The sequence below is a fragment of the Carcharodon carcharias genome, chromosome 12 (assembly GCF_017639515.1).
Source record: "Carcharodon carcharias isolate sCarCar2 chromosome 12, sCarCar2.pri, whole genome shotgun sequence".
NCBI classification, from domain to species: Eukaryota; Metazoa; Chordata; class Chondrichthyes; order Lamniformes; family Lamnidae; genus Carcharodon; species Carcharodon carcharias.
In genome coordinates, this window is record NC_054478.1 from 75,383,474 (window position 1) to 75,408,285 (window position 24,812).

Consider the following 24,812-nt stretch of genomic DNA (forward strand, 5'->3'; position numbering starts at 1 on the left):
GTAAGCATTGGGTGATAAGTGAATGAGACATTGTGAGTAATGACACGGACAGCAGAGTTTTGGATAGAATGTGGGAGGCTGGCCAGGAGTACATTGGAATAGTCAAGTCTGGAGCTAACAATGGCATGGTTGAGGGCTTTGGCAACAGAAGAGCTGAACCAAGGTGGAGTCAGGGGATGTTATGAAGATAGGTAATCTTAGTGATGGCGTTATATGTAGTGAGAACCTCATCATGGGATCAGATATGGAACCAAGGCTGCAAATAGTCTAGTTCAGCCTCAAACAGGGAGAGAAAAATGGGAAGAATTTTACCTTCCCCTCCAGGTGGGTTTGCAGATGGGGGGGTCTGTAAAATTCCTTGGGTGGCCTTCCCACTGGACTCTTGCCTGCCCTGACCTCTCCTTAATTTTATTGTGGGACAGGCAGGGCCTAGGCCAAACTGTCCACTCTTGCCCCATTTGAGGCCCTTAAATTACTAATTAATGACCCGTTAAGGGAACGTTAAATGGCTGCAGGGCATCCAGTATCGGTGAGAGTGTGTTCTCTGCCGACTCTTCAGATGGCAGAAAGGAAAACACCACCATGCTAATGGAGTCGGTAACTAGGTAATGGAGTTTGAAGTAAGGACAGAACACAATGGGCAGAATCTTCTGGCTGGCGTGCGGGCGGTGGAGCCCGCATGCCAGTGCTTAAAATGTCGCGCGCTGACGTTGCACAAGCGTCCCGACGCCAGTGTGCGGCATCGCGATATTTCAGTCTGTGAGCGTGCTTTGCAGCAGGACGCGCGCGCACCATTAAATAAAGGCCTCATTAAGGCCCTTAACTTGCTAATCGTCGACGATTTTGAGGGGCTTTGGCTTGGCGTATGGGCCCAACCGGAAGGTGGGTAGGGTGATTTATTTACAAACCTCATCCAGTGGCGGGATGAGTTTGATAGCGGTTTTAAAAACGTTTAATAAAGTTTTTGTTTATTTCATTAACATGTCCCATCTTGTGTGACATTTTCACATGAGGGGGACATGTTAGTGAATATTCTATGGTTCTATTTTTTATATTTGCCAGCCTTTCAGCAATCTCCCTGAGGCATCACTTTGCCTCAGGGAGATGTGCACTCTTTCGCGCGCATGCACAAAAGAGCTCACTCTGACAGTTGAGGAACCCCCCCACCCCCACTACACAGGAAGCACATAGCGCTTCCCGTCGGGTGGCCTGCTAAATTCTGCCCAATGACTTCGGCCTTCTCAACATTTATTTGGATGAAATTTCTGCTCATCCAGTACTGCATGTCAGAATTGCAGTCTGATAGTTTAACAACAGTGGATGAGTTGAGAGAGGTGGTGTTAGGCAGAATTGGATGTCACAGCATACCTGTGAAAACTAACACTGCAGCCAGAATTTTGACCTTGATGGGCGGGCGGGCCTCACCGGCTCGGCGGCAGGCAGGCAGCCGAACTCTGCCGTTGAAATGGGGCCCCCCGCCGTTTTGAGTGGGCGGCCAATTAAGGCCCGCCCAGCGGCCTGCCCGACGGGAAGCACTATGCGCTTCCTGTGCGGAGAGTGGAGGGATTCCCCATCTGTCAAAGTGTGCTTTTTCTTGCATGTGCGCGAAAGAGCACACTGCTCCCTGAGACTGTCTCAGGGAGAGCACTGATTGTTTAAAAAACTTTAAAAATAGAGAAAGAAAAACATTATTAACATGTCCCCCTCTGTGACACTGTCACACAAGGTGGGACATGTTAATAAATATGAGTGAAACTTTAATAAACTTTTTAAAAACTGACATGAAACCTCATCCCGCCAGTGAATGAGGTTTTATCTTTTTTCAGAAGCCCGCTGGGGCTCCTGGCCTGCCCACCAGCCTTAAGGTTGGACGGGCAGGCCTTTCAATGAGCTTAATGATCCTGTCAATGGCCTCAATTGGCCATTGACAGGTCGGCGGGTGAACAGCTGATTTCACTGTCCGCCCACCTTCCTAAAAATTTAAATGGACCAGGATGACATCGGGGGTTCCTCCCGACATCATCCTGCATCATTTTCCTATCGGCGAATGGGCCCCACCCCCAAATTGCCGATGGGAAAATTCTGGCCTGTGTTTTTGGTGATGTTGTAGAGGAGCAGCAATGTGGAAATGAAATAAGAGGGAACTAAGGATATAGATTCTTGGGGGACATCAGAAGAAGCAGTTCACGATTGTGAAGAGAAGCCATTGCAAGGCATACTCTGGCTGCAATCAGATAGTTTAGAAAGGAACCAGGCAGATGCAGTCTCAAACAGCAGGACAACAGTAGAGAGGCATTGGAGGAGAATGGTGTGGTAAACAGTGTCAGACAGGTTAAGAAGGAGGAGGAGGGGTAATTTACCTTTATCATAGTCATATTGGATGTTACTTGTGACTTTAATAAAATCTGTATCAGTCCTGTGGCAAGGGCGGAAACTTGATTGAAGGGATTCAAACATAGAGTTCCCAGAAAGATTAGCATAGGTTAGGGAGGCTAATTAATAATCCCATTGTAAAAGAGCTTTTAGGGATCATAATATGATGGAATTTTACAATGGGCCTTAACTTCCTAGCTCCCCAGCATCAGATTGGGGCGGGGGAGCTATCCCAAAGATACGCTGAGAAATCTCCTTTGGAAGTTCCCAGGTAAAGCTTGCACGGCAATTGCCCAGAAGTGCAAACTGCCCCTAGGCAATGGCCTTGCACTGGGAACCATCTGAAAATGCAATTTAAATCGCAAACTTTGGATGGCTCCGACTGGGTTACACTAGTAGTTACCCAGAAAAAGATAGAAAGATTAAAAGCACTTCTAACTTCTGGACAGCTATTGCACAGAACCAGACCAACACCCCACGGGACTCCCTTCCCTTTCCCAACCACCAGCGGTCTCCCCTGGCTCACTGACTTCTCTCCAACACTCCCCAACATGGGACTCCCCCATTCCCCCCTTGGTGGGGGAGGGGGGGAATCACCCCCACTCCCTAACTACCCCCCCCATGGGACTCTTCCATCCACCAAGAGTCTCTGCTGACTCTCCCCACCGCCCCCCCACCACCACCCCCCCCCCCCCACCCCCCCCCCACCCCCCCCCCCCCCCCCCCCCCCCACCCAAGGACTCCCCCCACCTACCTGGGACTCCTTCCCCCAGCTGAGGCAGGCCCAACTCTCACCTACACAATGTGCCCATCCCCTCCCCACCTTGAGGCGTGACCCCCCCCACCCCCGCAAGCCCCATCCCCCACCACCCACTACCCTAGCCCCAAGGTCTGATCCTCTCCCCTCCCACCTCCCCAGAAGAAAAATCAGGTAAGAAACTGGGCACGGAGTGGCAATCCGACGCTGATTGCCACTCCGAGCAAATTCAGGCCCATTAAGTTAGAATGTGATGTATTTCAATCTGAAACTAGGGTCTTAAATCGAAATAAAGAAAACTATGAAGGTACAAGGGGAAAATTGGCTGTGGTAGATTGGGAAACTACATTAAAAGGTATGATGATATTTAAGCAATGGCTAGCATTTAAAGGATTAATACATGGTTTACAACAAATTTGCATCCTTTTGAGGCACAAAAACCCTACAGGAAAGATGATCAAATCATGGCTAATAAGAGAAGTTAAAGATTCTATTAGATCAAAGGAAGAGATTTATAAAGTTACCACAAACAGTAGTAAGCCTGAAGATTGGAAGTATTTCAGAATTCGGCAAAGGAGGACCAAGAAACTGATAAAGAAAGAGGAAATAGAATATGAAAGTAAACTAGTGAGAAACAAAAAAACAGACTGTAAAAGCTTCTATAGGGATGTAAAAGGGAAAAGATTAGAAAAGACAAATGTGGGCCCATTACAGGCAGAGAAAGGAGAATTTATAATGGGGGAGTAAGGAAACGTCAGAGAACTAAACAAATACTTTCTATCTGTCTTTACAGAGGAAGATGCAAAATATCTCCCAGGAATACTAGAGGAACTAAAAGAAATTAGTATTAGTAAAAAGAGCAGACAGAGAAATTAATGGGACTGAAAGTTGATAAATCCCCTGGACCTGATGATCTACATTCCAGAGTGTTGAAAGAGGTGGCTATAGAAATAGTGGATGCATTGGTGATCATCTTCCAAAATTCTATAGATTCTGGAATAGATTGGAAGGTAGCAAATATAACCCCACTATTTAAAAAAGGAGGGAAATAGAAAACAGGGAACTACAAACTGTTAGCCTGACATCAGTAGTTGGGAAAATGCTAGAATCTGTTATAAAGGATGTGGTAACTGGACACTTACAAAATTATGGTAGGATTGGGAAGAGTCAACGCGGATTTATGAAAGGGAAATCATGTTTGACAAACCTGTTGGAGTTTTTTGAGGATGTAACTAGCAGAATAGATGAGGGGGGACCAGTGGACATGATGCATTTGGCTTTTCAGGAAGCTTTTGTACAGGAGGTTAGTAAGCAAAATTAGAGCACATGGGATTGGGGTAATATACTGGTATGAATTGAGAATTGGTTAACAGATAGAAATCAAAGAGTAGGGATAAATGGATCATTTTCAGGTTGGCATGCTGTGACTAGTGAGGTACCACAAGGATCAGTACTTGTGCTCCAGCTATTGACGTGTGAATATGACATGGGAACCAAATATAAAATTTCCAAGTTTGCTGATAACACGAAACTGGATGGGAATGTGAGTCGTGAGGAGCACACAGAGGCTTGAAGGGGATTTAGACAGCCTAATTGAGTGGGAAAGTACATGCCAGATGGATTATAATGTGGAAAAATGTGAAATTATCCACTTTGGTAGGAAAAACAGAAATGCGGAGCATTTTTTAAATGGTGAGAGATTGGGAAGTGTTGATGTCTAAAGGGACCTGGATGTCTTTGTTTCATAAGTCATTGAAAGATAACATGCAGGTGCAGTAAGCAAGTAGGAAGGCAAATGGTAAGTTGGCCTTTATTGCAAGAGGATTTGAGTACAGGAGTAAAGAAGTCTTGCAGCAGTTGTATAGAGTCTTGATGAGACCGCACTTGGAGTATTGTGTACAGTTTTGGTTTCCTTACTTAAGGAAGGGTATACTTGCCATAGAGGGAGTGCAACAAAGGTTCACCAGACTGATCCTTGGGATGGCGGGATTGTCCTATGAGGAGACAGTGAGGAGACTGGGCCTATATTCTCTGGAGTTTAAAAGAATGAGAGATGATCTTATTGAAGCATACAAAATTCTTACAGTACTTGAAAGGCTAGATTCAGGAAGGATGTTTCTCCTGGCTGGTGGGGGTGATCAAGAACCAGGGACACAATCTTGGAATAAAAGGTAAGCCATTTAAGACTGAGATGAGGAGAAATTTCTTCACTCAGAGGGTAATGGCTCTTTGGAATTATCTACCCCAGAGGGCTGTGGAAGCTCAGTCATGGAGTATATTCAAGTCAGAGATTGATAGATTTATAGATATTAAAGATATCAAGGGATATGGGGATAATGTGGGAAAATGGCATTGTGGTAGAAGATCGACTATGACCCAGCTGAATGGCAGAGCCAGCTCAAGGAGCCGAATGGCCTATGCCTCTTCCTATTTCCTATCTTCCTTACATATCCAGGGACTTTGGAGAGGAAAGGGAAGTTGGAAATGGGAAGGTAGTTTGCAAGAACAGTGAGGTCAAGGATTTATTTTTGGGAAGGAGATGATGACAGCAGATTTAAACAAGACAGAGACAGTACCTGAAGAAGCAGAACTGTTAGTGACATCGACTAACCTGGGAACCAGGAAGGGAAGTTGAGTGAACAGAAATTTAGAGGATTCGAGTTGAATAAACAGGTGGTGAGGCTCACGCACAAGCTGAGCTCAGAGATGGCATGAGGGAATAGGAGAGAAGCTAGAGAGAGACGGGAGTTCAGGGCTCTGGGTTTGCAGCTTTAGAGAAAGTTTGGTCCAGTGGGCTAGTAGAAGGGAAGGATGTAACAGAGGCAATTGATCAGATGATCTCGCTCGTAGTGACATGAGCTCCTTGCACATTGTTGGAGGTGAGAGTAGTAGGAACTGGGGAGAGGGGTTTAAGTAGATGGCTTAAAGTAGAGAAAAGAAGCTGGGGATTATGTTTGAATTCTTGGATGATCCTGGAATATTGAGCAATTTTAGCAAACAAGAGCAGGACCCAATAGTGCTTAATGCAGTCCAGCCAGATCTGTTGGTGGATGACTAAACGAGTTGTCCATCATATCCTTTTAAGCCTGCATCCCTTGAACTTAAGGGAGCAGAAATGAGAGCTATACCAGGAGGAGCTATCAGTATGAGAAAGATTGCTGGTTTTATTGGAGACAAGGGCATCAAAGGTGAAGGTAAGACAATGGTTGAGCAAAGCAATACTATCGTAGCAAAGGGAGTGCCAAAGGGCAGACAATTAGGATTTTGAAAATGTGATTGTAAATGAATTGGTGTGTAGTCCTTTCCAGGGTAAACACAGAAGGGAGTGGGGTTGGGGTGGGCCATGGAAGGGGATATGAGTGGATACTATACAAGGAAGTAATCAGAGATGGCCTTATCTGTGATTGATACGATGAGACAAGCAAGAACATGAGCAAGGTGGCAAGGTCAAGGAGGTGGTATTTAATTTAGGGGGTGAGAAGTTTCCATAAAGAAAGAGAATAAGAAAGGATAAGAGGGCAGTGCATTAGAGGAGAGAGAGCATTATGAATTGAGATGGAAGTTGAAATCACCAAGGGTGAGAAGCCTTTTGGCGCAGAGGCTGGGCAGGAAAGCAGTGAAGATGTCTTAGTTAAAAAATGCTTATTGTATTTAGCTGGCGGTAGAGAATGAGGATTTTAAATGAGAAGTGAGAGAGGTGGAGCAAAGCAAGATGCTCAAAGGAGAAGATAGTGCCAGAGGAGTTAGGGGTCAGGCCAAGGTGTGATTCGGTGATAAGAGGCATATTTCCACTGTGGCGATCTTCAGCTAATTTATTTATATGATTATGTTAAAATTTTCTTCCATGTTAGTATTTATGGCTTTTACAAATGTTTATCACGTAAAAGATTTTAGATGCCTCCAGGAGTTACCAATAGATTAGGCTGTGTATTTTTTCAGATTTCACAAATTAATAAAGCACTTGGTTTGTGTTTATTGAGATTGGTGAGATGACATGCTGCTGTTGCAAAATATCTATCGAATGTTCATGAGCTAGTCGTCTGTTCAGAGATACTTGCTACATGGTGGCTGCAACATCCATATGTTTGTAGAAGCACCAGTAATTTGAACAAGTTAATGTTTATTACCAATGACATATACCAAACAGAATAATGATTTTGTGTCTAGTTTAATTCAAAATAGATAGACATTAAGTATTTTCTTAATGTAAATAGCTCTCAACACACAATTGTGAGTGCAGAAACTATAGGTACAAAGAGAAACTGAGATCATGGGCTGGATTTTGCCGAATCAGGTTGACTTGGGAACTCTTTAAAAATATCGGTTGGATCCCAATTCTGAGATCCCTGATCCCATTCCAGGTGTTTCCAATTTTCGAGAGTGCCTTTCAAGGGTGCAGGCTGATTCAGGTTTCATCAGACTAATAGATTTCTTGCCCTATTCATCGCTGAGAGCCCAGAAATCCATTAGGCTGTTGAAACACCTGAGCCTGAGGGAAAACATTGCTTGATTGATAGCTCTAGCGGTCTGATCTATGTTGTCAATTTCACAATGTTTATTTGCACAAGATAAAGAGGTTTCAAGTGCTTGGAGTTTCTGCTATTGATACTTTAAAGGGTCTGGATGATTGATACTTTTATAGAGCTGTAGTAAAAAGGAGTTTTTTTCAAAGAAATTGGAAAGTTATAACAATTTTAATTTTTTTTTAAATACATCTTATGGTCACTATAGTGTTCATTGCTTCTATACAGTGTATAGTGGGTGAATGGGCATGGAAGTGCAATAGCTAGGCATGGGGTGGTATGAGGGGCCATGGGAGTTGTTTGGGTAGCAAAGGTTGGCATGGGGTGCATGAAGAACCATAGGGTCTGGGGCATGAGGTGGCATGCATGGGGTGTGGTGAATGTGTTGGGGATGAGGGTGTTTAGGGCTGGAGGGCCTTTCTGTTTTTATAACTGGGACGAAGTCGCACAGCACTGAGGCGGGCCTTTTAAACAGCCCACCTGCACACCCAGCAGTCCCTGTAGCTGTCTCCAAACTTTTTCCTAAGTTGGCTGGCCCGACTGCAGCCCACAATCCTCCCCTAACCCCACAGCCCCCCGCAATGAAAATCCCATTCCTGTGGGCACTTTCTCCTGAGGTGGATAGGCTGAGCTGGGAATTTTCCAGAATCCCGCTAGCCCCCTTGAAGATAAAAATCCAGCCCCATATTATTAATGCAGTTTTGAGTGCTCTCCTCAGAAGTTACATCTCACTGCAAATTAAGTAGATGTTCAGTTCGTTGTTTTGACTGCTTCTCAATATGATGCACACCTTAATGGTCCATTGTTCTCTTTTACCAGTATCTAATATGTTGTTTGGTTTATTTCTGCACAGGCAGACAAATTCCAAATGTATGTCACGTACTGCAAAAATAAACCTGACTCTAGCCAGTTAATCTTAGAGCACGCAGGAGCCTTTTTTGATGTAAGTAGACTCTACTTTTGCTCCCCATACTAACACTTATTTTGGTTTACACAACAGGTAATCATGTAATTAGAGTTAGTATATGATGCAGAATTTCAAATCAAAATAGAGAAATAAGTGACAATTTTTGTTTCAATTACCATTACTACCTTAGGAGGCATTGAAGGATTTTTTTGTCAAAAGTCAATTAAGTCTTTGAGATGCAGGCATGTTAAATTCTGGGGATGTTCAAAATACAGATCTCTTTGTTCACATAGGTGGTGTCATTCGTCATTACTAATATCTATCAAAACCAAGTTTCAGTTCCCATTCAAGTTCAAATTAATTAGCAGTTTAAGCTGTTGTATTTACATTTTGTAAAATATTGTCAATTCTTGTATTTAGCAATTTCTGTGATTTCTGGCTTTACTTTCTTTCCTGTTTATGAAAAATATTAAAATCTAAAAGCATTCCTGAAAACAAAGTTCTTCACATAGAGGCCACTCACAGAGTTCTCTCTTCGTGGAAGTCTTACCTGAGCTTATTTGTCTCCCTTAGGAAACCAAAGAGTGTTGCCTGGAGTCAGTGACAGTATAAATTGTTAGTAGTACATTTGAAGGAGTAGACTTGATGTGCTGAATGGTTTTTGCTGATTTTATACTTTGTAATACGTTCTGATCTCAAAGTTGTTTATTTTTTTCAATTGTTTCTATCTGGTACTAATATGCGTTCAGAAACAAGACTCGGTACATGTTTAATCTTAAAGTATAATCAAAATGTGTATTGAAATCTCCAACCGTTGGTAAGTATCTACAATTTAAGATGTTTTGCTTTTCTGCAACCTATGTAAGGTGCTTTGTATTTGTTAAGCAAACTGCGCTGGTGAATAAATGTCCTCCCTGCTCATGATAGAATGAGGCCACAGCCATTCTACCACCAGGCTTCTTTAAGGAGCCACCAGCCAATTTCCCGCCCAATTTGGGCAAGAATTGAACAGGTAGCCACTACTGGCTTGTGGAAAACAGATGGCCCTTGGCTGTGTGCCCACACTCGAGTAAGTGTAGGAACAGTGGACTAGAGTCCTAAACAAGGCTTGCAAGGCCAGGAGGAGCACTTCTGCTCATTTTGTGTCCCATTCTTGGACATAAGGCAACCTTCAGCACATGAGCCAGATTAAACTCAAACACAGGCCACATGTTTGATGCTTGTGGCCTAATTAAATGCCCGGAAAGGCTTGAAGGACTGAATGGCCAACTCCTGTTCCTATGCACCAGCAGCACTGAACTGCTGTATGAACTTGAGGGATAACAATCATGGTCATTTTAACTATAAACAGGACAAATCGCAATGCAAAACCACGAAATTTCATGACCGGGGTCTTTGTTAAGTGTGAGAATCCTTATAAATGTTGAATTGCTGTGTCAGCAATGTCAAATTCTGCCATTTTTAAGTTTTTGGCACATGTCTTACTGCAAAATTATTATTACCTCCATGTGTTTACAACTCCATTTTGAACTAACCACTTCTTTTACTTCACCAAGGGAAAGAGTTGGCAGTGAGCACAATGGTAACATGCTGCCATGAGAAGAATGTAATACACTAGCTACTTCAATCGCCCACCACTTATCACAGTGGGAGTTTCCCCACAGCTGATGGCCAGTTGGCAAATCAAGGGTTCATGTTCCACTATTTCCTACCCATTAAAATCCAGATTTTAGTCTAATGTAATACCTTTAAGATTAATTACGCAAAATCAAAAATATTCTGGAAGCTTAAAACTGAAAAAGCAGGGAAGATGAAATATATTTCATTCCATTAATAATGCAGTGTTGATCCTTAAGCTGCAATGTCACAAGAAATAAGAGCAGGAGTAGACCATAGAATTTCTCAAGCCTGTTCCGCCATTCAATAAGATGATGGTGGATATGATCCTGTCCCAACTCTTCTTTTTTGCCTGTTCCCCATAACCATTGATTCCTCTATATAGTTCAAGGATATTTCCCTCTCAGTCTTGAATATATTCAATGACTCATCCACCATTGCTCTCTGGAGTAGAGAACTTGAAAGATTCACAACCCTCAGAGAGGCTAAATTTCTTCTCATGTCCCTCTTAATGAAGACCCCTTATTATGATACTATGCCCTTAGTTCTGGATTCCCTAAGAGGAAACATCCTCTCAGCATCTACCCTATTGAACCCCCTCAGAATTTCAATAAGATCATTTCTTCATTCCAGGAATCAACGCAGTGAACCTTCTCTGAACTGTCTCCCTCCTTAAACAAGGAGACCAAAACTGTATGCAGTACTCCAGATGTGATCTCACTAGCACCCTCTAAAGCTGTAGCAAGACTTCCCCATTTTTATTCTCCATCCTCCTTGCAATAAAGGCCAACATTCCATTTGCCTTCCTAATTACTTGCTGTACCTGCATGATAACTTATTGTGGTTCATGTATGAGGATATCCAGTACCTTCCGTATCACACAGCATTCTGTAGTCTCTCTGAATTGAAATAATATTTTGTTTTTCCTGTTCTTCCTACCGAAGTGGACAACCTCACATTTTCCCACATTCTACCCCATCTGTCAGATTTTTGTCCACTCACTTATCTGTCTATATTCCTTTGCAGACTCTGTGTCCTCCTTGCAACTTGCTTTCCTTGCAATCTTTTATCGACGGCAAATTTGGCGAGATACACTCGATCCCTCTAAGTCATTAATATAGACTGTAAATAGTTGAAGCCCCAGTACTGATTCTTGTGGCACCCCACTAGTTACAGTTTGTCAACCTGAAAATGATCCATTTATCCTGACTCTCTGTTTTCTGTTAGTTAGCGTATCTTCTATCTGTGCTAATATATTACCCCACTCTTTACTTACTGTCTTATCTTTTTTTTTGTCTTGAGTAAAAACATTGCTTCATACACCAATTGGTAATGGCATAAAATTGATATATTTATTTAAGCAATTTGAATTTAAGTCATCATTCTGTATTTTATGAATTCTTTTGCAGGAAATTCAACAGAGGCATGGTTTGGCCAATTCAATTTCATCCTATCTAATTAAACCTGTTCAGAGAATCACTAAGTACCAGCTCCTACTGAAGGTATGAAAAGCTCCCAATATTTCCTCAACGCACATCCATCGGAGTGAAGCAAAGAGCTGCCTTACATCATAGAATCATAAAAGTGACAACACTGACAGCAATATAGAGTAGCAAGTTCTCAAATCTTTGTCCAGACTTCATAGTGGAATTGTATTTTCTATCAAGCCTTCCATAACCTATTCCAGCTTGGGCTCCATTTTTTTTCACAGCATACTGCATTTTCCGGCTTCACCCAGTACCAGACTGATAGTCTTCTAAATTGTTCTAAAACTTCAACTATACCACCGTAAAGCAGTATTATCACTGTTTAAAGCAGTTTGTGTACAGTACGTGGGTTAGTGGGTTGGGGCCAGGATGGAGGTCATAGCCTGAGTATCAGTCACAGCTTCAGGTTTGCAAGAAAAACACACAGACTCAAAGTTAGGCAGTGCAATCTGGCAAAAATGTGACTAGGGAGTAGGGGCAACTATAGTTCATAAGCCGGAAATGAGAGACGATTCCCCAATCATGAGTACTAAATCCTTCTATTCCTCCACTAGCAACACATGCAACTTCACTAATTCTGGATAGTTTATTGAATTCTCAGTAATGGCTCTATTTGAATGATTAAAAGGATGAAGGGCAGGTAGAAAACATTTTGTAGAAAAGCCTTTAGAAATTAAGTACCAAACTGTTTTTAATTTAATATATAGCATTTTTAATGTTTCTATCATTAGGAACTTTTGACATGTTGTGAGGAAGGCAAAGGGGAATTAAAAGATGGTCTTGAAGTGATGCTTAATGTACCCAAGAAAGCCAATGACGCTATGCATGTCAGCATGCTGGAAGGTAAGACTGCAAAAAGAAATGACTCTGTTACCAGTCCCACCGTAAATGAAGTCACATTTCATATAGTTTGTCAACGATGACAATTAGTATTTATACAGTGCCTTTTGAACTGCCCAGTTTCTTCAGAATCCACATTCATATTATCTTCAGGAACATTACTGCCCAATTACTTTAAGGTTTTTTAATGTGAACAGTTGTATTTATGGATGTAAACTTGTATGACCTATGTATAGAATGGAATGTAGTTTAATTCTGCAGGACCAGTCTGTTGGGTGTAAATCTGGAAAGTCCAGGTAAAATTTAATCAGCCTGGTTACCAGGTGCAGGGATCGCAATGCATGGTAACCTTACGGCCGATGGAAGTGATGCAGGCAGCTCACATACTTTGTGTTGCCTGCTGACTTTCATGGTTATGGTGAGCAGGCCACTGCTGAACGTGCTGCTGACTGGCTGCACGCTCAACAAGGTGCTTAACTTTAAGCATGGCTAGCAACAATTAAAGCTAGCCTGCACTTTTGAAAGGCAGGTGTATTTGTGCTTTAGCGACTCATTCAACTGGCTGTTAATGACATGTTAGGAGCAGGAAGAAAGCAGAGTAATGGAGCAATAGGTCAGAGAGAGGGTTCATAGGCTCTCTGATGCAGTGTTGGAGGCCTATGTGAAGGAAGTGGATAAGAAGAGAGAAGTGATCTTTTGGCAAGGGGCCAGGAGGCCCTCCGGACAAACACCACAAAGGCATTGGGAGCAGAAAGCCACAGAAGTTACTGTCAGGTGTCTCACCTGAGTGATCAAGTTCAGTGAATGCATCTTCAAATGCCACATTCTCCTAATCACACCTCCAGTCTCATTCACTGCTCAAAGCGCCACATCCCTATCACTCACTCATCAACAATCTCTAGCAGTCGGGATTCATGCCTAACATTCATATGTTCCACCTCGCCCTCACACCTATGACTGTTGCAAGTCTCATACCCACATCTTGCATCTCCCACATACTGCCAGCTATTCAGCATGTTACCCAAACACATTATTAATACACTCAGTGTCATTCTTCCCACTCTCTTGCAGGCTGAGAAGTCACATAACAGGAGGAGCAGCAGCAAACGGTGGGGGACAGGCATGGCTGCAGCTCCTCCTCTCCTGGGAGGAGATGGTACTTGGCATTATTAGTGCAGCTGTTACAGAAGTTGTGACAATGGGCATCGCTGATGCCACCCAGGATGATGGTATGTTCCTGCCTTATCCATTTTCTGAAATTCTTCACCCTCATCCTGCAATCTGGTATGATGTACAAGTGCAGATGGTATAACCATATACCTCTTGCTTTCTTCCCCACACCTCTTCCCTCATTCCAACTCTCCTCTTGTGCATTTATGTTTTCAGCTACGCAGGATCTGCTGCCAGGCCAGCCAGTGGAGCCTAACGATGAAGGTCTAGAGGAAGATTGCACCTCTGATGAAACAAAATTGTCACTTGATCTGACACTCACAGTCACCAACTCAGATAATGGTACTGTCTCTAACTTAGAGGGGAGTATAGAACTGGGATCTGTAGATGAGGAGTCACTGGACAAAATTGGGCATCAGCCAGATCAGGAGGAGAGGATAACATGTGTGCCGGCTCCCTGGAGGACACGGTCGCAGATAAGTTTTGCTGCAGAAGATTCAAATGAGGACATCAATGTGTAGTGTAAAGGAAAATGCTGATGAACTTGCACAGAGATCCTTGGTACATGATAGACTTGCCAGAGAACTTATTATCACCATCAAGGAACATGGAAAAGTCTGGCTCCAACTCACCAAGGCTCCTTCAACAGCACTTTCCAAAACTGCAATCTCTACCACCTAGAAGGACAAGAGTAGCAGATGCATGGGAACACCACCACCTGCAAGTTCCCCTCCAAATTACACACCATCCTGAGTTGAAGCTTTCTCACTGTTCCTTCACTATCGTTGGATAAAGATCCATGAACTCCCTGCCCAACAGCACTGTCGGTGTACCTACACCACACACATTGCAGCAGTTCAAGAAGGCAGCTCACCACCTTCTCAAGAACAAATAGGGATAGGTACTAAGTGTAGTGATGCAGTGATCTCTGCATCCCAAGGATGAATAAAAAAATCTTTGCACAGACCTTCATGCAGAGCTAGAACCCATCCTTTCCAATGAGGAAGTGGTGGCCAGCTCCATGAGATCACTTGTGGGCTCAGCTTTGCTGCAGAATCTGGCTAATGCCTCAGCTTCCATTTTAGCACAGGCTGAAAGCATACAATGCAGTGGATTCTAAGACTGAACCATGAGACCTCTGCTTGTTGCCAAGCAAGTTCAGCTTGATGACATCTTGGCTACAGATATCAGTGCTCAGAGGAGTTTCAGGCTCTCACAGCTGTCCAGCAATCAGTGCTCCAGCAGATTACTAGGATTGCTGAGGCACTCTCCCAAGGGAGTTGCACTGGTTTAGCGGAGCATGAACTTTCAGGATGACAGCATTCATCTTCTCACCACTGCTGCTCTGCCAATGTCCAGCTTTTGCCTGGGAGCCAGCCAGTTCAGACTGCGGCCACCTATGCCAAGATGATGCAGTCTGAACTTGGGCCCTCAAAGCCCAGAGCCAGTCAAAGATGCCCTACAAGGCCATTCACAGATTTCCCCAGTGAATAGCAGCAGCTTTCTACGTACCATGCTGCAACCACTGGGATGCAGTGTATAAGAGCACTAGGACATGCAAAGGCACCCGCAAGACAGGCACTAAGGAAAAGGACAAGGCTTAATATTTATATGGATTATTGAAAGTGTTGTTGGATGAATTTAGTATGGCATGGTTGCTTTGTGCTGTATTTTATTTCGGGATTGTGCCCTAGAGGATGCTGTGATGGTCCATAACAGAGGGGTGGTAAGGTGGGGTAATATTGAGCATTGGGAATCTGAGGGTTTATTTGAGGGAAATGGAGTCTGATGAAACCTTCCTGAACAGCACATTCAGAACTCTGATATGTTGGCTGTCTCCTCCTTTCCTCTTCCTCCTCCTGAGGTGGTCAATAAAGCTCTAGTGGCAAAGGCTGTGTCCTCATGATGAAAAAGTTTTGGAGGACACACCAGCCCTCCACAAATTGGGAAACTTGTTCCAGTGGGTACTGAAGGGGAACCCCTGAGCAATAATGGCAAAGGAACCAATGTTTAGGATGCTAATGGTCTATTTCACTCCTAGTTGAGTGGTTAATTGCTATTGCCAAAGGCTAATGGTTCTCATTGTAGGAGCGCTGTATTGAAGGCCACATGAGGTCAGGTGGCAGAGGGGAATCATTAACCAAATATAAAGTGAATAGCCCTTCTCACCAAGCAGCCACCCTCTGGTTCGTTATGGTGGTCAAAGACAGCTGGAACAGCTGACTGGTGCAGGATAAAACATCATGGCTTCTGCCAGATTAGTGGGCATTCACAAACTGGATGGTCTCGGCATGGTCACGCACTAACTACACATTCAGTGAGCGGTAAGCCATGTGGTTTTAGTACATCTCCCCATTGAAATGCGGTGTCCATAGGTCATGTGTGCAGTCAATGGCTCCCTACACCATTCCCACCATAGCTGCAGGTCCAATTTCAGGAGGTGGTACAGTTCTGTAACCACCTCCTTGGTGAAGCGCTGCCACTGCAAAGACTACCCCTGGTTGAGGTAGAGGTAGGAGAAGTGTTCTTTGGAGACCCTAGGATTGGTAAGGCCTCCTACTGAGAACCCTCATCCCTCTACAAGCAGCTTAACCTTTCTGCTGTCTCTGCTCCATCACCCTGTAATGCTGTAGCTCAAAATTGCAGCTCAAGGTGAACTGCAACTATTGCCCCTTGATTAGAAGCAACTGGTGTGCTCAAGACACCTTGCAACTCTTTCCAAAGGCACTACTCCCTGCTAACTAACAAAACATCTGTCAAATCCTCCGACAACCAAGTACTTCCATTAACTCTGCAGCAGCAAATAGATGGTCAAGAGCTCCTCATCTGAACACTGAATGGTGATACTTTTAAATAGTATTGATAGGGAATCGCTTGTGCAACTAAACAAAGGTTCAGCTTACCATTTTTGAGAGAAGGTATTAATAGGAGTGATGAGGTCCAAAATGGCAGATCGGGTGCCCAATCAGAATTAGACGCTGTCTGACGTCATGATCTTCCCACTCTGCATGCTTCTGGCGTGCAGATAGGACATCCACACTATCACTCCCCATTGCATGGCTATCGGCATGAAGCAAGCCAGGAATTTTCAGGAGGGAACCCCTAGCCAATTTTTTCATTACTTAGCTCCCGTGGCACTGAAACCAGTGGTGCTATGGAGCCAAATTTTGCAGCCCAGATCTGTAGACTAATTTGACCTCACTTCCACTGTCACTCAGCACATTTCAATTGAATTTGAAAATAAGTATATGTTACTCAATATTTCGTTAATTCACAATTCAAAGCAACAAATATCAATAAACACAGCAACCAACAAAAACTCATGCTATACATTAATAAACAATGTAATTCATTAAATTGTGATATTTAAAGCAAGAGTTTGAGCAGTTTCCTTGGTATGTCCAGGAAGAACAGGGAGACATGAAATAGAGTGGTCAGTATTTTCTCTCATTTCAGTTAGCTGTGGGACCCAGTTCTTCAATCAGCAAGCAGAGAAAGCGAAGTTCCACAGATGACTGCTGTTTGTGTGCCTTGTCAATCTCCACCGCCTTCTGATGAATCTGATCAAACTTTAAATAGGATTATGTAACAAATTTAAAGTGTTGATCAAAATTTACTAGAAACTTATACTGCTGCAAATGATTATGAAATCCATTATTTTTAAGTTTTGTTCAACTTACACTTCGTGGCAGACACCATATACTTTTTAATTGCATTTAAAACAACTTGTTTCAACTTATATATTTACTTAAATGGTCAAAAGTTTGAAAAAGCCAGACCAACAACCTTTTTATTTTCCTGATGAAGGAACATCAACAAAATGGTACAATTTCCATAATGATGCATAAAAAAACCTGAGGCACGCAGCCTCATTAAAATATTTAAATGAGCTGCCCTCCTTGAAATCTGGGCCAGAATTTTACCGTTGGCATGCGGGGGTGGGCCTCGCACGCCCGCACGTAAATGATGCGCGGTGACGTCAGGTGAGCATCCCGATGTTACCGCGCACCATCATGATATTTCGTTGGGCGGGCACGCATTGATCTCCAATGCACGCCTGCCATTAATTAACGGGCCACTTAAGGCCCTTGAGGTGCCAATCAACAGCGATTTTTCAGCGCCCATAAAATCTTCAGTTCGGTGCACGGGCGGAAGGGGCAGGCGGATAGGATACATTTGTATAAACCTCATCCACGGGCTGGAAAAGAGGGCTCAGTGGGGTCGCAAGCGTGCTCTGCCCAATATTGTTTTTTCAGAATTATTGATACTTGCCTGTGTGATCTGCAATACTTCAAAACACACACCAGCTGCTTGGTCTGGACTCACAACCTTCAGGTCAGTACTCTGCAGTAAGGAATCTTTTGCGGGCCTGCAGGTTTCAGGAAGCCTTCCGTTAGCCTGGGAATGGGAGCTGAACTCTCCATGATAGGCACCTCCTCTCAGGAGGAAGGGAGGGCTAGAAGGGGGAGGAGGCCAGGAGTGCACATTTAACCTCCAGGAGAGCCACCTTTGGGAGGACGGGTGCAGGCACAAGGGGTGCAGGGCCAAGAGATAGTCCAAGGCAGAAGGGGCCTCAGAAGACATCACAATCCTGATTCCAGGGTATACAGGTGGCGAAGTTGCTACCTCAATATGTCTGAGGTGCAGTGCCGAAGGAGGCTCCAGCACTCAAGGGAGACAGTCAACTATATTAGTCAGATGATTGGGCCTGAGATCTCTGCGAACTGTGTGGGTGGACACCCCATGCCAGTGGCTCTAAAGGTCGCTGCCCTCAACTTCAATGCTTCTGGCTCTTTCCAGGGGTCAGTGGGTGATCTTTGCAGTGTCTCCCAATCAGCTGTCCACACTTGTGTCAAGCAGGTTACAGATGCTTTGTTCAGTCACGCATTGACCTTTATCCCCAACTGTTGGAACCAAGCAAGCCAGTCACAGCAAGCAGAGGCTTCACAGCAATTGCTGGATTCCCCCGCGTCCAGGGTGCAATAGACTGCACACATGTGGCCATCAAGGCGCCAGTGGGTGAGCCCGGTGCCTTCATCAACAGAAAGAATTTCCACTCCATGAACGTGCAGATAGTGTGTGATCATAGGATGCTAATACTGCAAGTCTGTGCAAGGTACCCAGGCAGCTCCCACGACACCTATGCCCTCAGACACACGCAGGTGCCGGGGCTCTTCAGTGCCCTGGCCCGGCTTGATGGATGGCTGCTGGGTGACAAGGGCTACCCCCTCAGAAGGTGGTTCATGACGCCTCTCTGCCATCCAAGATTAGAAGCTGAGCAGCGGTACAATAGGAACCACACCTCCACAAGGGCTGTGGTGGAGAGAGCCATTGGTCTTCTCAAGATGTGCTTCTGATGCCTGGACTGCACCCCAGTACTCCCCAAATCGTGTGTCGCTGATAGTGGTTGCATGCTGCGCTCTCCACAATCTTGCACTGGAAAGGGGGGACACTGTGGATGATGAAGATGTAGACACAGTGGTTGCAGCTGCACATGATGAGTCCAACAGTGAGTCTGAGGATGAGCGTGCACAAGGAAATGCTGAGGGGGTAGACACTGACCCGGGCATGCTCCAGGGAGGCAGGGACACCTGGGAGGCTTTAATCCAATGAACCTTCAGCTAGCACACCACATATGGACCTCCAGGACAAGCCTGGGCTGCAGGCTCCATACTCGATACCTAAGTGCAAAATCTACTGGAAAGAAACATTAACTAAGGGCCTTGTTAATAAAGCTGCTCACTCCACTATCCTGTTGGCCTCGATGACCTTGGCAGTTGTCCTCTGGCCCGTGGACCCTGTGCTGGCCCCGCCTGGGAGGGAGCTGCCAGTTCCACAGCTGGCATCTCCCCAGTTGTTGCAGCCTCACTGGATGCCACCATCTCTGGCAGAGGGGTGGAGGAGCTGCCGCCCTCATCCGGAGAGCCCTGTGAGGAGCTCACAGAGACGACAGGCCGCTTCGGAACTCCCTGCACCATGGGTGGGTGGGCACCGAGCTGGGAAACTTGATGCCCAGATGATCTCCCACATTGGCAATGACCATCTGAGGTCAATGCTGATGTGAAGGCTTGCTGGTTCGAGCGCATCCCCAGGAAGCCCTGATTAGTTTCCTGCAGGAGCCTGTCCACGAGAGTCGCCACTCTCTCCATGGAGGACGCATGGCGCTCAGCCATGAGGTTCATTGCTTCGGCGATAGTCCGTGTAGACTCCTCCACCACGGACAGCAAGCCAAGCATATCCTCATGTATCTCCACCAGATGCTCCTGCACACCCTGTGGCATTTCCTGCGTTTGCTGCGTTGCGGATGACTCCAGAGGCACATCATCAGGCACCGACTGGGCATGTGCTTGGACCCCTGCAGTCCTCCTCCTGCTGGCGCCATGGGCAGGCTCTGTCTCTGCCAGCTCCTCCAGGGACTGTGAAGTGCCCTCACTGCTGTGCCTCGGGACACTAGCCGATGTTCTAATTCCCACCGAGGTGCTAGTATCTGTGCTGGTGCCTGCCTGACAGAAATGGTGTGACGCTGGTGACTCCATGACTTCAGGGCCCTCAGGTGTGAGAGGAGGCGTCTGCTGCTCCTCCTCCCGGCCCTGCTCCGCTGATGCTGAAAGGAAGAACAAGGACATTGGATCAGTTAACGTGGAGACAATGTCAGTGTGCATCCCTGTCCCCCAGATCATTATGCGCACATCCTTCCATAAGCAATGGTCAATCCATGTTGCAAACTTCAATCATTGAACATTCAGCACTGCCATGGCTGTTGGGAGAACAATGGTGACCTCACTGCTGGGCATACATTCCTGCCTGTGGCACCCCAGCCTCACTGACATTGGTGGACCCGGGCACATGACGCCCCTCCAAATCTAGGGCCTCCTGCTTGGAGCGGCTGAAAATCGTCAACTGGGCTGGCCCGCCACCAGTCCTCATCCACCTGGCGGCATTATGTGCATTCTTCTCCTGTAAAGGAGAGAACAGCATTGATTAGTGCTACTTGTATCTGGACTCTCTTCATGGACAGCCCACCCCAACCAGAGTGGGACATTGCAAGGCTCCAGTGCCTCCTAACCCTGCTGCTGCTGAACACTCACACAAAGATGCTAGCCACCCCCTTGGCCGAATGCTGCCTACAACACATTAGGCACCACATGGTCTAACCTTCCATAGCAAGGAGGCGCAAGCATGTGGAACACAGAGGACAGCAGATCAATTGGTGCCACGCCACCTCGAAGTTCCCCTCCCAGCATGTCATCACCCTGACTTTGACATGTCCTGGAGTTCCAGCACTGCACTTAGGTGCAGCTCCTTCAGATTGCTAATGTGAGTAATGTGGGTCTCAGTGTACCACATGCTGTGAGTGCAGAACCCATCTCTTCGCCACCCTCTCAGGGTGACCTCGGCATGGGCAATACCTGCTGGCCCACCCAGCAAAGGACATATGCCTTCAATTATTCAATGCAGTTATTACACTCAGATTTGGGGGGTGGCGCCAAGGGGTAAAGCCTACCTGCTGGGTTAAGTGACCAATGCCAACATGGTACCCGCCCTTCCTGAGCGCAACAGTTTGTTGAAGCACTTGTAACACTGGATTCAGGTGTGGCAATCGGGTCCATGCCCGCCCATGCCCGTTCCCGCACTGCCCAACCAACAGGCAAAAAATTCTGCTCCTGCATCTGTTCTGTATCAGTTAGAAGCAGGTTAGGTCCAGGTTTGAGATTTTTAATATTTTTAATGTATCATCCTAACTGACCCAAATCCAACCATTTTTGGTTATGTTTTTGTTTAAGTGACTCAAATCATAAACACTGCATTAGTTAAAAGATTACATTTCTACAAATCCAAATTTAAATCATGATTACGTTTTAACCAGTATGGTTGCAATTTATCTATTTCTTACAATTTAATTATAGATAGAAGTTTAATATTTCGTAAACCCTGACTTTCAATTAATTCAATTTTAAAATTAATGTTGAATAAATCCTTGCATAAAAGCATACCTATCCTGGCCAATTTGGAGATGATGAGGCTAAGCGGAACAAGCTGGAGTGTCAAAAACTTCAAATTGCTGGTTTAATCATTAGATGTCATTACCATCAGGTTGTATTTTGTGTTTTGAATTATACAGATATAATGAATAAGATGTAATGAATAAACCACAGACTAAGTTTAATATTTGGGCAGATCTGATCAAAAGACAACTATTTTCCAGATTAGGTACCAGAATCGTTATTTTTTTTGTCAAGTAGTTTCTGACTTACATTTTGGCCGACAGAAATAGTTTGTATCTTTTTGGCTTTGGTGGCATGTAACAATTGTTTTGCTGTTTGTAATAGCATTGCAGCTTTCTGGATTGTTGACTTTAAATACGTATACACTGCAGTCTGCACAATAAGCTGGATATTGAGTGCAGAAGAATTAAATAAAAGCAGAATACTGTGGATATCTGAAATAAAAACAAAGTGGTGGAAAACTCAGCAGGTCTGGCAGCATCTGTGGAGAGAGGAACAGAGTCCAGTAGATCTTGAGAACAAGAAGAATTAAAGTTATTTAAAACATGTTGTCCATAATTATCAATGATGAACATTGCATGAGCTACAAAGATAGCAGCTTGCAGTGGCTTCCCTTGATGAATTGATGTTGTCTGTGTGGTGTCGCTGGAAGTGTTCTGCACAAATAAATTTCTCTTCCTGTAATGTTCACAAGATCATTTGCTATTGCTAGCTAGTGTCCTTTTCAGTATGCAATGGTCCAAATCTTCCGATCTCTGGATAGTCAGAGACCAAACGTACCCCAGAAGATGCTCTATGGGACCACTTAAAAGTCCCAACACAAAGACTCCGTGGGAATTTGCTCAGGAAGTTTGATGGGCAATTCCCCTGTTCCCCGGGACACTCCAAAAAAGTCTCCAACTCTGAGTTGGAGTTAGGGACTTTGGACGGTTCCAACTCCCTTACCTAGATAGTTATCCAGGAAATGTTAGACAGAAAAAAAAATTCTAACTCCTGGCTAACCATAAAACCCCAACTCCCCCCACACCCCGCAACCCCCAAGCCATCCTCTGACCTGACCTGACTAGCCTCCACAATCTAACTCCCCCACCATATGACTCCCCCCACAACACTAGACCTGACTAGCCCTTGGCCTGACAACCCAAACCCCCAACCCGAATAGCCGCCACTGCCTGACTCCCACCCCGACCCAACCTTTTTAGCTTCCACCACCTGACTTCCCACCCCACCCCAATCCAACTTGACCAGTCCCCACCACCTGACGCCCCCCCAACCCAACCTGACTAGCCTCTGACTTGACAACCTCTCCCAACCTGACTATCCCCCCACCCACCTACCTACTCACCCACCTGCCAGCCTATCCACCTGCTGCCCTACCCAGCTGCCATCCACCCAACTATCACCCTATCACCTCACTCACCAGCCACCCTACCCTCTTAACCACATACCTTCTCTCCGTAGCTTTTCAAAGAAGCTGTGGAACATTTAAATTCTTCTATTTACAGGATAAGGCAGCTAGTCTTCCCCAATGCTCCAAAGCTATGAAGAAGATCTTTGAGGAACTGTACGCTCTGCATTTCTGGAGAAGCCAGGACCAGGAGTCTCAGCCAGAAATGTCATGCTCTGGTGTGATGGATTAAAATTAGAGCAGAGTGGCAATACAATGGTGATTGCCACTTCTCAGAAGGTTCAGGCCAGTAAAAAGCTAGATAAAGCCAAAATATTAATGAAAATCCTGAATAGTCCCCCCTCTAGATGATACATCACTCGGGCTTGCCAATTTGCTGTCGTTCAGCTGATAAATTTTAATCTTTAGACAACTCGGTCTCAGCAGACATCAGTAGGAAAGACTGCAAGTGCTGGAACTGGGCATAAAAGCAGAAAATGCTACAAAGGCACAGCAGATCCATCAGCATCAGCATTTCAAAGGATTTTTGAGTGTCTGTCCTTTAACTGTGAACTATCCCTTTCCGCAGTTCATGGACCTGCTGTTTTGTAACATATTCTGCAGTTTTTGACTCATTCCCAACTATCTGATTCTTTTCATTTTCTCTCCACCCATCCCAGTTCCTGAAAACCTGGGAATCATTTCACTGACTGTTTAGTACCTCACTTCAGTAGCAATTCTTCAAAAGTAAGCCTAAATGGTGAGTTCTGACTGGCTTTTAAACTTCTGAAGAAATCATAGCAAGCCTGATCCAGGCCTTACTCAATGTCCACTCATATCTGCTTTAAACAAGAAACACAGAGATAAAAACAAAAAAACTGCGGATGCTGGAAATCCAAAACAAAAACAGAATTACCTGGAAAAACTCAGCAGGTCTGGCAGCATCGGCGGAGAAGAAAAGAGTTGACATTTCGAGTCCTCATGACCCTTCGACCGAACTCCAGTTCGGTCGAAGGGTCATGAGGACTCGAAACGTCAACTCTTTTCTTCTCCGCCGATGCTGCCAGACCTGCTGAGTTTTTCCAGGTAATTCTGTTTTTGTTTTAAACAAGAAACACTGAATAGTGATCAACAGTGGGAACCTTCACCAAATCCTACTTCTCTTAGTTTAGAATACTCAGATCACTATCCTCACTGAGATATCTAACTCAGCGCAGGTGGCAAATCAAACACAAGACCATTCAAATCTGGATGGTTCAGCTGCTTACTGGATTAATCAACTGGTCTATTGAGGGAGTCAAAAATCATGCAAGAAATTACTTTGCACATTACTATGTCCAACAAAATCTAATCAGATTATTTTGCTACTGACTTTAGAAACTAGCCAGTATGTTTAAACGCTTTCTTAACCACAACTGGATACACACTGCCACGTGTGAATATACATAATTATGTGCATATAACCACGTACATGTGCTCTGAGGGTGATTTTCCAATCTTCACTAGATACAGGGGAGGTACCGGAGGACTGGAGAACTGGAGAAATGCAAACATAGTTCCATTGTTTAAAAAGGGATCAAAGGAAATGCCAAACAATTATAGGCAAGTTAGTATTACATCGGTGGTGAACAAATTAGTAGAATCAATCCTGAGAGATAGGATTAACTGTCATTTGGAAAGGCATGGACTAGTCAGGGATGGTCAGCATGGATTTGTTAAAGAAAGGTCTTGCCTCACAAATGTGA

The 24,812-nt window shown here is 44.7% G+C and overlaps 1 protein-coding gene across 1 annotated transcript in view; it reads left to right on the plus strand.

Annotated features, from left to right (window-relative positions):
• Positions 1 to 24,812, plus strand: part of kalrna (kalirin RhoGEF kinase a) — a 1,007,899-nt gene that overhangs the window by 661,996 nt on the left and 321,091 nt on the right. Inside the window, exons 27-29 of the mRNA XM_041200492.1 lie at positions 8,507 to 8,596; positions 11,587 to 11,679; positions 12,396 to 12,507. Of these exons, the coding sequence (XP_041056426.1) occupies positions 8,507 to 8,596; positions 11,587 to 11,679; positions 12,396 to 12,507 (295 nt within the window). The remainder of the gene's footprint in view (positions 1 to 8,506; positions 8,597 to 11,586; positions 11,680 to 12,395; positions 12,508 to 24,812) is intronic.